Raw genomic sequence first — 14,301 nt, forward strand, 5'->3', positions numbered from 1 at the left:
TTGTACTAAATTTAAATCTTTGGTTAGAACTTTAAGATCTTTGCAAATCTCAATTTCAAAATAAAAATTTACAAAGTTTACGGTTACGTTTTACAAAGCCTCATAAATTAGCCAAATTTGAGAGAACATATGTTTAAGGCTTTTGCTCAAATTTGTTTGTATATAAGAGAGATCTTCATTGATTTGTATAAGTCTCTTTATATAGATATGCATATTATTATCAGTATAGGATATAATTGTAAGCCATCAACCTAACTATATTTTAGAAGCACTAGCAACTATGGGCTTCAACTTAAAGGAAAACTACATCCATTCACAAGACTGGGATTCAAATCCAGATCCTTGTTGTTCAGTTGCCTGGGCCACTTACAAAACTCATTTACCGAGGACTGCTAGAAATGGATATTACTTAGTTATATTTTATACAAAATTAAAACAGCTTTATCTTGATTATCTTCATTTACAACAAGATCTACTGCTCTCTTTGTTATTTGGATGTCTTAATTAATTCATTGTGTTACCAATATAACTCATTCGCATAGCCACAGAATTGGCTAATGAAATAGTTTGGCTGTTTTAGTTGTTTATGGTATTGCTGCTGGTGGTTGGTTAGTTGATTAGTTGGCTAGTTGGGTGCGGTTGGTCCTGTGGCAGCTGTTATTGTTGTTGTTGTTTGTTGCGCTCATAGAGCAATAAATCAATTTATTAAATTTATATTGGTGGTTAATATAATAATTTTGCGCAAACTGGACATGAAATGCACAAATGGTCTAATTGCTTAATTTAAAATCAAACCGTGACAGGAAAGAAAGAACGAACAAAAAATTTGCGTGTCTCATGTAAAATTAAAAAATTGTTGCCTCTGGCCAGCAACAACAATAAGTTGCTCTAAAAAAAAGAAACATGTTTTACACAAACACACACACACACACACACACATACATAATCATACAATATACAATACAAACACACGGCAAGAGGTGCTCAAAGTCAAGTCACCAATGCAAAACGTGCAACTTCCCTCCTGCTCCTCCTGCTACATCGAACTACTATTCAGACCAACAGAGCAAGTTGCATTCAACAACAACAACAGCAACAGCAACAACTACTACTACTACGGCAGCAACATCGACATTAAAGGAGGAAAGCAAACGAAGGAAAGGAAAGGAAAGAGAAGAGAAGAGACATAATAAAACGGGCCAATGGATATGAAGCTCCGCCTACTACGAAAACTACCGACAACAGCGATGACGACGACACCGACAACGACGACGGCGACGACGACGACGACGTCAGCTGCCAGTTTTTGTTGCTCTTGCCGTTTGATGTTGCTGCCCCTTGTTGCTGTTGCTGTTGTGTAGGTAAAAACAAGCTGACGAACAAAAAAAAAAATGGCTGGCAAAATGTTCAACATAATGGCATAAGCATACCAAAAAGAGAGCGCTCAAGAGAATGACAGAGAGGGAGAGAGAAAGACTAACATAAAACAAACCCACTCTAAACAATAAAGGCCACAAAAAGAAGGCCAGGGTCCAAACCCATTGCATGCCTTTAGATATTTACATAGATGTGCTTATGTATATAACATAATGCAAATAAAGATAAAGTCTTTTTAAAGAGCCATTATCATGAAGAAAGTGTTCGATCTTCATGTATTTGAGTTCAATTGGGTTAATGTGAATATTCAATATTTCGGACAACCATAAAACGGAATAACAACTTATGAAAGTCTTTAATGAACAGAAAATATGAATTACAATACGTACAGGTTGCATTTATTAGAATTTCAAATAAATTAATTGAATAAGGAATTAATATCTGTTCTAACTTGCGTTTCCGAATTAATTTGACCTCTTGATTACGTCATCAATTTTCTATTTTAAAAAGACTTCAATATTATATACAACAGTTCAAAAAATTTGACACTAAACAATTTTTCGAGGGGTGAATATTGTGTATTTTACTATATTATGCTTATATACTTAATATATTTATATGCATAGACACATTGCAACTCGAGCAGACAAAATAGAGAATGGCAAATGACATTCATTGTAATTAGCTTCATTTTATTTTGTGTGTTGTCTTTCGTTAATCTGTGTCTAAACTAAAAATACATATTTCATAATAATGTAATAATTATGCTAATAATGTAAAATCTTCAACAAAATGAAGACAATGCTACTTGATTAGTTGTCTGGTTAAAGTGAAAAACAATGCGTAAGACTTTGCAATGTTTGCAACTATGTTAATTCATTAATTGTGAACAAACAATGGCAACCCGGACAATGCGGAAGCCCATTAAAATATTTATATACAACAATCTGACCTCTTTTCTCATTATTTTAAATATCTATTTTGAGTTTAAGAAATATTGAAACACTTGTCACTGTCAATCTTAGGTAAAAACTTAATACAAGACACAAGCGACTAAACAGAAGCCCATTCTTGTTACATCAAACTAAACTTTAAGACTTATTAAGAAGGCACTTTTAAATATTTATATTTGCAGTTAACATTTGAAATTCCAAACACTGGATTAAAAGTTCAGTTGTAGTTCGTTAATTACCTAAGACTTCCACGATTATGTATTGAAAAAGACATAGCTACAAGTTATTTCAATTCTTTATTTAGAAACATTTAGAAAATTGATTACCCATGCAAGGTTTTGAATATTGCCCAATCTTTAAGATAGAAACCACCATAGATATGCGAACTGAACCTATTTTGCGAACCTTCACTGTTATGGTAGCAGCCATTTTAATCGGATTATATGAGAGGGTTCGATTCGATCGGTTTCGGTTCCCTCCAATTGAGTATTGAATGGCAAAATGTGCCTACGTTTTCGCCGCCATGTTTATATTGAAATAAAGAGACATTTGTCTGCCAATTGGCATTGTAGATTTGCATTAAAATGTTGAATCAGCATTTAAATTAAACGTAAAACATTGCGAGTTTATTTGTTTATAAATAATGTTGGTGGGATGGTGGTGGTTGGTGGGGTCTCTATTTGTCAATGAATTTTGAAACTTTGTATATAATTACGTGAAAGCTGATGCTGAGAAACTAAACTTAACTAAGACTAAAATCTGATGTCTGTTCGTTTTGATTATTTTTCTTTTCAGGCCAAGATGTTTTCCTAGATTATTGCCAAAAGCTATTAGAGAAATTTCGCTATCCCTGGGAGCTAATGCCGCTTATGTATGTGATATTAAAAGATGCTGGTGCCGATATTGAAGAGGCTTCGCGACGTATTGAAGAGGGTAAGTTCAAAGAATCATCTAGACTATTCCACACTTTGCCCATTTCTAGGTAATTTTTCATAACCAATTCTATGTGAGTTCAAATGTAATACATCTATATATATATATATATCTTTCGATCAGGCCAATATGTTGTAAATGAATACTCCCGTCAACATAATTTGAATATGTATGACGGGGGTGAGCTACGCAACACAACGCGGCAATGTGGATGATAATTTTTCATTAATTAATTTTAAAAAAATTTAAAAAAAAAGTATAAAAAACAAAACAAAGAACAGAATTTTTGCATAGCTATTTATTTCCATGAAAGCATCACGATAAATAATATTAAACTTAATGAAAATATTAAAAAAGAAAAAAAAAAAAAGAGAAACGCGCGCGATTTAAATGTTAGAAAAACCTTTGTAAATATTTCGAATTTACTCGGTAAGCCTTTGTCAGCATCTCTGCACTTGGACTTGGACTACAAATATATATACATACATATATACTATCAACAATCAACAAACCAAAAAAAAAAAAGGATAACTCAAATATCGATGTGTCAACCTACCCAAAACGCCTCTTCAATCAACATACCCCACTAAAAATTTCAAATGGATGGACATTATCTCTATTTGTTCTCTTCTCTACCATCAATATAACCCTCAATCGAAGTATAATGCTCTGAAAACTGGATTCGAAAATGGACTAACCAAAAATTCATCAATCAACAATACCCCAAAATCCATTGGAACCATCAAATTTCGCGAAAGAAGAATGGAAAAAACGAAAAAACATAATGCAAATAACATCAAATATTTCTATAAATACTCAACATTTCAAATATCAACTCTATGAAAAGCAAATTAATAACAATGTCTTCTCAAATCTGCACATCGGTTTTAAGTTTTAATTTATTCACTAGTTTAGTCTTAAGCTATAAATTTGACTTGTTTTCGGTTTTGGGCTCAGTGCTAGAGAATGATTAATTATTAATTCCTACATTATTTAATATTGACTTAGATATCACTTCAGTATCATAGTATTGTACTCAAAGTTGAAGATCCATTCATTTAATTTGTGATATATTTATGTACTTATTTAAATTTATTTCAAAAATTAATTTGTAATTTGTATTTGCTTGATTTGGGTTTGAAATGAAACATTAAGAGAAATGTTATTAAAGTGAAAGTAAAAATCATAAATAAAACATGCGATTGTTGAGACAATTCTAATTATCACAGATATTTCTACTAAATTTTTACTTTTTATACCATACACCCATAGGGTGAAATGGTATATTAAAGTCGCCAAAATGTATGTAACAGGCAGAAGGAAGCATCTCCGACCCCACAAAGTATATATATTCTTGATCAGGATCAACAACCGAGTCGATCTAGCCATGTCCGTCTGTCCGTCCGTCTGTCCGTCTGTCCGTATGAACACCTAGATCTCGGAGACTGTAAGAGCTAGAGCCACCAAATTTGGTATGTAGACTCGTGTAGTATGTAGAGTGATCAAATTTTTTTTTAAAATTTTTGCCACGCCCCTTTCCGCCCCCGCAATTTAAAAAAAGCGTTTATCTCAAAAACTATTCCAGCTAGAGACACCATATTTGGCATGTATATTCGCTTAGTAAATGCACACATTTTGTATGTATAAAAATTTTGCCACGCCCTTTTCCGCCCCCGTAATTTGAAAAACTTGATTATCTCCCGTAGTTTTTTACCTTATGCAATCAAATTTGGCACACTTAAATTTAATGCTTATATCTAGCAAAATACCAAATTTAATCAAAATCGGACAAAAAACAGTCGAGTTATGCATATAAACGTTTTTCCATAAGGCCGGAGTTGGCCGTTGGCTGGTGGGGGCGCTAGGGTGCTCGTATGATTGAGTGAGCGAGATACTAAGATATGCTTGTAAGAAGCATGTGAAAATGCATTTGTTTAATAAAGTTGAAATATTTGCTTTACTGGTGTATGGTATACCTAAGTCGGCGAGACGACTTACTTACTTCATTTTATTTCAGATTACCATCAATTTTCTAATTATTTCGAATACTTATCTTTTGTTCTAATTTGTTGAATGAAGATTGAAACTATAGTCGCATGTTCTTAGATGAGTATCGCGTCCAAAGTGATTTAAAAATTAGAGCTATAATGTATTTAAATAATCTAAGCACTAAATTCTTGTGGAAACTGAAATCAGTTTATGGACTCGCCTATTTATCTATGCCTTATAAGGTGTTTAGAACACTCCTGACCATATTTTTAAAGACACCTATAAAAGTTAAAGATCTTCTGAATAGATTTTTTAAGAAACTTCTTATTGGATTGGTTAAAACATTAAATAAAGTTGAATCTTTAAATTGAGTTGCATTTGATGCAAAATATCTTAGTTTTTTGATATATTCTGATTTTGTTTGTTAAAAACAACAATAAATGCCGAATAATTTGCTATTGAAAGTATCCTTAACCTTAATAAGATACATAATCAAATGGTTTTGAAACGACGCCAGTGAGAAAAAAAGGAAGTGAACTATTAAATTTTATATAAATTCTACTCTAATTCTAAGTTAAAAATTTAAATTACATTGACATCTTCAAAAGAAAGAAAAAACCCGAAATGTTATCTAGCACTGATCCCAATTCCATTATTCTTAATATTATTGTTAATTTTTTTAAGCAAATAAATCAGAATCGAAATGATCTAAAATCAGTTTCAAGGGAGTCTTTAGTTTATAACAATTTAAGTTAGTTTATTTAAAAATAGAAAAACCACAAAAAAAAAATAAGAAACAACAAGGTTCTTCCTACTTTCTAGTATCCAAAGAAAGTATCTACTAAACGATTAGTCTCAGTTACAGCACAAAATTCAAATTGAAACTAAATATTAATCTATCCGAAACTCTAATTGTAATCATGGATTAGCATTCAAAATAAATCTGTATAAATTAAAATTCGTTAATGTAATTAAGTAGAATATAATGCAAAGTGCATATACTTATGTAAAAAAAAAAAAAAAAAACAAACAAAATAAAATATTTTCCTTAATTAGATTTAAAGTTTGATCAAAGCACAAAGAGCAGCTCGCCCTTTTGTGCACCCCCTCCATGGCCTCCATATTGAAATGGATCAGGGAGATTGGCATCAGCTGCTTTTGTTTGTTGACACATTAAAAAAATTGTAACGATTCCTTCTCAAGTTGTTGCCCATTTGCAGTGAAAACCATTACCGTTACACGTCCCAGCAGCATCTCATCCCATTTCCCTCTCATCCCCTCTCATCAAGACGAATCGAAGATGGGGATGAATGACATTAGAGTTGGGGAGTTTGCTTGTAGGATGGGGGAGGCCTTGGGGCCTGGGCTTGGGTTTCGGTTTGGAGCATTGGAGCTGGCACTGCTGTTCGGATCGTAAATGCATCATTAAACCGAAAAATGCATGCGAAAAATTTACGACATTCCCAACGCCGTTGAAAAGGCTTTTGCTTCAGTATGAAGACTTCTCTTCCTTCATCATCATCTTTTAGAGTTTCCAGCTGCCCGATTTTTAGTTTTTTGTGTTGTATTTTCTTTTAGACAGTGTCATGGGAAAGCTGCACCAGGTAGCTGCTGAGTTTCAACATCGTTTCTCCCGGGCACTAAACACCTCACATTGAAATTTTTAAATCGCAGATGGCCCGGTAGGGGGATTAGCGGGGGACTGTGCCACCAGGTGTCAAGGTGGCCAAAGTGTTGGAGTAGGTGAGGCGTATGTCGACGTGTAAATGTGGCTACCATAAAGCTTAAAAGTGTTTATGGTTGAATTGGATTTCGTATGACAAAGGGGCGAATGAATGGGCTAGAAACATGGCAAGGCAAGGGTATATAACTCTAGGATCGCTTAACTATAATGGCTGACCATTTGGAATCACATTGAATTAAACTTGAATGAAAACAAAAAGAAAAAAACCAGTAAAAGTGCGAAGGTTAGAAAAAAGTATAGAAAAGTAATCAATCATCTAAAACTTACTACCAAATATTTAAGGTAAGAAAATCTAAAAGCTGGAAAAATACTAGTTTCGGTTTTTTAAGATTAAAGAATTGTAAGGATTTCCGAACACTAAATCAAACTTTGCTTTAAGCTGAACTTAACCTTCAAACGATGATTAGAATCTTTTTAAGGTAAGCAGGTTTTAGCCTTTTATAAAAACAACCAAGTTGTATTATCAGCTGACCGTGTTAAAAAACTTCAAAAGTGCAATGATCTTACCAAAACTGTTTGGGAATTACAACGAAATCAAGCAAAAAGAAAAATTGACTATGCACACAGCCTGCTCATCTTTTTGTGCTGCTTATGATAATTTTTTTTTTGAGATTAACCTTCAGATATCTTAAACGCAAGGTTTGATTTCAAAATCATAAATTTTAAAAGGCTTGTAAAATAAACAGATCATTTCTTAAGGCTTCTTTTTCTACATCAGATCTTTATAATCTTTTCTTTTTCTTGCTCTGTACTTTAATTATAATTAAGGAAACGGAAAGCTTATTAGGAAATATTGAAATAATTTGTATTTAAAAGTCTCTATACTATAGAGAATGTTTCCCATAAGTTTCTTAGTAAACGACAAATCTAACGTATTAACGGGTTTTTAAATGGCAATGTAGGAAACAACTAATGTTAGTATGTTAATTGGGTTGTTACTATTTAAAAGTATGAATAAACTAACGATTATAGCCTAAAACGACTCTCCATTATGACTCATTTATTCATCTTAGCCACTCTCATTTAATATTTTTTACTACACCTTCCTAACGCATAACTGTTCTGTATATCCTTTCCTCTATCTTTTTGCTAAGGTGCCTTTTTGTTTAACTATTAAAGTTGATTCGCAACTGCATGGGTTGTGTATAGAATGTACGAGTATTATACCATTTTAAGCGACGTCATGGTTGCCATTATGATGATATGATGTTCGTTGTGCCTTCGAGGCACAAATACTACAAATTTTTTCCTACTACCTTTTTTTCCCCCCCAACTTTTCGTGCATACCAGAAACAAGAGGAGTAAAAATATTTACCAATGCTTATTAAAAACTATAGAAAAATCGCAGAGCCAGCAGCAGGAAGCGAAAATTTCCAACTTTACGACTTCATAGTGTGGGCGGGTCGTAAAAATGGAAAAACGGAAAATGCAGCGTCAACGCAGCAACAACCGCTGCTCCTGCCGTTTCTTACTGACATTTTTAGTGCTCCATCAACTTACGATACACAAGGCTGCCACTTGTGACAGAATATATACATATATGTAATACATATACATACATACATACATATATGTATGTACTTGTAAGAAAACTAGTTAGACATGATGTATTACAGTTCTGGTCCAGGCTAAATAATAAGCATCGAGTTTGTCATCTACCCGAACATTGTGTGTTCGCCTCTGTTTGTCCATTAAATTGGTCCAAGCTGTTTTAGCTGATGTCCTTTTGTTTGCTCGTCCTTTTTTCCGTTTTGCCATTGTTGTTGCCTGGCCAGTCAAGTGCAAACTTATTGTCGTAGATTTTGTGGCCTGCAAACGTACTGATTATGAGCCAAAGACACAATGAATATGAAAAAAATTATGATTTTTAGCAGGAGACAGTAGAAAAATTTCAAAGCAACTATAAACGATTTTTCTAACAATTGTTTAGTTTTGAAATTATTCTTAAAGAATAGAACATTTTTAATACTTTTGTATATAAAACATTCTGTTCCTTGTTTGTAATTCTGAACCGTTTGGACTAGAATTTTGTAAAGAGAAATGTACAAAAAAACCTCCATTAAAAGAATTTAAAAAAAAATGAGACAACCATTTCAAAATATATTAGGTTGATCCGAAAGACACATAAAAACAGAGTAGCAGCTTTTTAGAAATCAAAACGAATTCTTACAGCATGTGCTTATTTAACTTTACCTTGTTATTAGTTTAGTTGACACACATTACGTATACGTAATTTTAAGTTTATCAAAAAAATAGAAAGAATCCCGTTAAATATTAGCCATCTGACCCTCAAGTGCGAATTCCTCAATGTTTTGTGCTTCCAGCCATCCGAAAATTTATATCCGATTTTTCCTCAAATTGAAGATCGTGACTTGCTCTTGAGTTTTTCCAGCCGAAAGCCAAAATGGCATATGGCTTAAAAAGCAAAAACAATTAATATTAGTAACAGAATTTGAAACTTGTGAGAAATTCCCATTGAATTTGTTTTTGAAAAACAATTATAAAACCTGATCTTAGCTCTGTGTTTTTTTCTTTTCAACAACTAGTTTAAGTGTCATTATAATCATTTTTCGTGCCTGTATCTCTTATGTGATTAGGTAACACTTATAGCCGATAAAATTTCAGATTAATGGACTGTATCATAAAAAAAGCATTCACATATGGATGTATGTACGAGCTACAACCCATGAATGTACTATATAGCAAGTAATTTAAGAGCTCTGTAGTTGCAAGACGAACTTCTGGTCACAAGTTTCCTTTTTAACAACTTTTTATTTGCCAATTTAAAATGGTCAGGCATTAGTTGCGGCATGGCTATACAGCCTTGGCAAGCCTTTTGGCATTGACTGTACCTAATGGTACACATACGAGCATCGGGCATCGGGCATCGAGTGTTCATATCCACGTACAAGAAACGCTCATGCGTAAGCGTAAGTCTCTTGTGTGCCGTTCTCTGCCCTGTTTAATGCGTTTTGCAGTTGGCGGAAGAAAGAGCAAAAAAAAAAAAAGAAAAAAATCCCATTAAAATTAAGTAAAATTGCAGCACCAGCAGCAGCAGCAGCTCTAGCGGCTCCTAGCAGCAACAGCCGAGTAATCGTAAAAACTTGGCATTTTGATGTTGCAGCAAGTAGTAAAAATTTTGCGAAAACTTTTTGCCCAACGCGCACAGATAAGGAGCAAACGAGCAAAAGAAAGACAAAAGGGGATTGGAATTGAGTTTTGGGATTGGCATTGGGATTGGGATTGAAAGAGATTGCAAGAGTGTGTGTGTGTGTGTGTGTGTGTGTGTGTGCGTGTGAGTTTGCAAAGGTTCTACAAAACCAGAGGCCATAGGTGGTCGGTTGCATATCTTGGGATTCGCTTAACGCATCCCACAGACACAGACATTTAGTGCCTTGGCATAGTTAATGTTATGACCTGCAATAGTTAATAAGTTTTATGTGATAAAAAACAGAATAGGGGAAAAGAAAATAGTGTGAAAACATACGATATACACACATTTGTGTGTGTGTATTAGTAAGTGTTCCTACAAATGAGAAATGGTAATTGAATCACTTTTCAGTTCTCACTTAGCTCCTAAGTTAAGAAGATTTGAATGATAGCCAAGAAACAAACTTAGTGCCAAGGATTACGGATTTTGGCATTTTAAACTACCTTTCTAATCATTCATTTATATGTATATATAAAATCTACTGCATTTATTTTGTATTTAACTAATTGTTTTTCTAATCATTTACCCATAGCGCGTATAGAAATCAATCGTATTGTAGCCCAACTCTATTACAACTACTACACACCAATGGCTCTGGTTAATGGGGCCTCCATGTACCTAACCTATCCGAGCATCGAACAAGGACGTTATGGTACCCACTTCACCCATCTGCCATTGACTCAAATTCGTCCGCCCACACCGGAGCCAATTGAATTGAGCCGTTCGAGTCCGAATAGTCCGAGTGATGGTGGCACGACTGGAGCAACATCATCCAAACAACAGCAAGCGAGTCCCAGTAGCAGTAGCAGCAATGGTGTTCATTCAGCTGCCTCGCCCACAGCAATGGTCAGCACATTGACCACTGCGTTAACTTCATCATCATCAGCGAGTCATCATAACAATCATCATCATCATCCTCATCATCATCATCAGCAGCCGCAGTCGCAGCATCAGCAACAACAACATCCGCATTCTCGGCAACGTTCACGATCAACCACGCCCACAACCCCACCGCCACCGCCTCCGGCACATAGCAGCAGTAATGGCGGTGCAGGAGCTGGAGCTTCTGCCTATCATCAACATTTGGTCAGCTCAACAGCCACGTAGTATAGAAATGTTGCTGCCGCTGTGGCAGCAGCTGCAGCGGCAGCTGTGCTCTTTGTGTAAGTAAACCTTCCCACTAAAATCTAACAATAAGTTTAATTCTGGTCTAAAATATCTACGATTGTCCTTACATTGACTCTAAATTGACTACGATTGTCCTTACATTGACTCTAAATTTATTTATGTATGGGCTGAGTCAAAAAGTTTTCTCTGAGCTTTTGGGGTGACTGATTGTCCACATTTTTCTGATTTAATTCAAGATCTTGGCCTTTATTTTAATTCAAATTTTTTAAAAATATTAGAAATTTGTATTAAATTGTCAGCCAATTTGTCAGTTTTGCGTCAAGAATATATTTTATTGCGCTATAAAATTGTTTAAACGGCAATTTATTAGTTTTCTGTCACCAAAATATGTCACTTTATATATCTTTCTATATTCTGTTGCCAAAATTTGTATAGAAATTTATTTAGCTTATTTCAAAAAATTTAATTTATTTTTGAAAAGAAAATTCTATAATATAGGTATTCAATAGTATTTTCCAAAGGTGTGTTCTCTTATGTGTCTGTATGTGTGTGTTTGTGTGGTTGGTTTAAGTGTGTGGGTGCGTGTGGGAAATGAAAACAAAATATCGTAAAAGTAGAAACTTATTCATTTATTGCCAAAGCGCGAATAAACACAATAGGGAAAAGTAAAGTATATAAAAGACAAGGAGAGCGAGCAGAAAGATAGAGAGAGAGAGAGAGAGAAATGGGAGGAGGAAACATTTACCACGATATAACGAAATAGAAGTGCCAGGCCAAAAGGATATAGTCCAGTCCAGTGACGTATTCCTAAGGGGGGGTCACTCTGAGCATTTTGAAGTTTTTAATTAAATGTTTATCTGTTTATTTTTTGGGATAATAAGTATCATTACCTTTGTCGAAAATTTCTTAACGAATAAATCTTTTAAGAGTGCTTCAATTTACAATGAAAGAGGTTTAAAAATTTTAGTTTAGGTAATGCTATCATTTATTTTAATAAATATATTGATAAAATAGCCTAATTAAGCCATTCAATTAAATCATAGATTCTCTGTCTTCTTCTAAATAATAGAAAACCCCTCACAAACTAAATGTCCATGTCGTTGTCCTTTGAAGTGAAACAGAATGAAACGCTTGCAGGACTCCCCGAAAAAGGCTCGTAAAGTTTTCGGTCTTTTATGGGCTTTGGCAAGTTTCAAGTTGAATAATTGTTGATTCCCTGTTTTAATACATTTCTTTTTTTTTTGTTTTGTGTTTTGTTTTTGTTTCTCTCTGTTATTTTTCTAATAAGTTTGATGACCCTTTGGCGTGGCAAACAGATCTTTTGACTTTGTAGTTGCCTTGTGGAAAAATTTAATTGCAGAAGAGAGAAAAGAAAAGGAAAAAAATAAAACGAGGATAGAAAGAAAGAGATATACTTAGTTATGTATGTATATAAGTTCTAGGCTTAAAAATACGCGAATATTTTCATGTGCGTTTCATTTTTATGATGCAGACTCTCATAAAAACTGAAGAGTCGCCATCGTCTTCGTCTCTCTCACTTTGAGGTGAGTTGAGGTTTACTTCTTTCCTTCAGTGTGTGTGTGTGTGTGTGTTTTTTTTTAATGTGCCGAAAGGGCGCACAGACAAACAATCGAACGAAGGAAACAAATGTTGAGGGGGTGGCAGGAGCGGGTAGTGCGGGGGGGAATGGGGGAGAACAATTTCTAGAGACGAAGATTTAGATGCCATTTTTCGCAAATACGAATATTTTTTATTACCTTTTTGGTCTCAGCAGACATTGAAATATGCATTCTAAAGTGTTGTCATGTCTCTGGGTGCTGGTCTATATGCTAAGGCCGGGAAAAAGCTACGGGGGGTGGGAGGAGTTACGTCCCGGCGAGGGGTATCGTCATAAAATCGTAAAATAAAATGTGAGTTTTGTGCTCTATTCTCAGCTCTGTTCTGGTTTCGTTTCAAAGGAAAGTTTTGATGTTCATTTGTGATAATATTTCTATTTCTATTTTATTTCAAATTTTTTTTCTTGCTTTTTAGTTGGTTCTTTCCGTAAGGAAACCAGAAACCTCTAAGAAACACAAGACCTTGTGCTGGCGCCACTTGATTTGTTCACTTATTTTTTAATTAAAACAAAAAAAAAAGAGCAAGAGCAACAAAATGCCAAATATAAACAAAAATTTCAACTCGAGAAATTTAACACTTTGCCTCTTCAGAATTAAGCAACATCAAGAGCAGCAGCAACAACAACAACAACCTTCAATTGTCAGCACAAAAGTATGAAGGCAAGAGGGCCTTTCCCTCTTAAAGATGAAGCTGGAGGTAGAAATAGGGGCAAGTAAAGAAGCTGCTGGCAAAAAGGAATTGTTTTTCATTTGGCCAAAGCTTTTGTTGCACCAGCAACAGCAACAGAAGCAGCCATCAGACCAAATGATGAAAAAGCCATTGCATACTTTCGTGAGCTGCCCGGAAATGCAGGCGAACCATCCTCCTCGCTATCCCAGCCTTCCTCTCGACATCTATCCTTCCGGAAATGAAAACTACTAGTGGAAGTCGAAGTGCCCGGGCACACGTTGGTCGGTTGGGTCTGTGTGCGGGGTTTTTGAGGGGTAGAACCATTCAACTTAAATTGTAAACATAAAACTATGCAGCGAAATTGATTTGATTAAAGGCAACACGCCTGGCCCAGCATCCGAAATGAGCTCGAACAAGGCCAAGAAGAGAGCAATTGTAGTGGCAACACAGAAAGAGAGAGAAAGAAAGTGAAGTTAAATGTATTTGCCACACGTCGAATGAGCAATACTCTTTGCTTTCAGATATCTAAAAGAAATCAAGTAAATATTTGGTAAAAATCTTACAATTGCTGGTTTTAATTATGGCATGGATTGTTATTCATGGATTCAAAAATGTAACGAAATTTCTGATTATTTATGATGCCCATTCTGATTAATTTCTTAAGATTTTGGAGTGCTATT

At 34.6% G+C, this 14,301-nt stretch overlaps 1 protein-coding gene across 3 annotated transcripts in view; it reads left to right on the forward strand.

Annotated features, from left to right (window-relative positions):
* LOC6650161 (protein doublesex) overlaps window positions 1-14,301 on the forward strand; it is a 49,409-nt gene that overhangs the window by 31,812 nt on the left and 3,296 nt on the right. For 2 of the 3 annotated variants that reach the window (XM_023180077.2, XM_047011865.1), the window contains exons 3-4: window positions 3,126-3,263; window positions 10,740-11,370. In XM_023180077.2, coding sequence (XP_023035845.1) covers window positions 3,126-3,263; window positions 10,740-11,314 — 713 coding nt within the window. In that variant the 3' untranslated portion in view covers window positions 11,315-11,370. The remainder of the gene's footprint in view (window positions 1-3,125; window positions 3,264-10,739; window positions 11,371-14,301) is intronic. The other variant, XM_023180080.2, reaches the window with a different exon arrangement.

Source organism: Drosophila willistoni, chromosome 3R (assembly GCF_018902025.1).
Source record: "Drosophila willistoni isolate 14030-0811.24 chromosome 3R, UCI_dwil_1.1, whole genome shotgun sequence".
NCBI classification, from domain to species: Eukaryota; Metazoa; Arthropoda; class Insecta; order Diptera; family Drosophilidae; genus Drosophila; species Drosophila willistoni.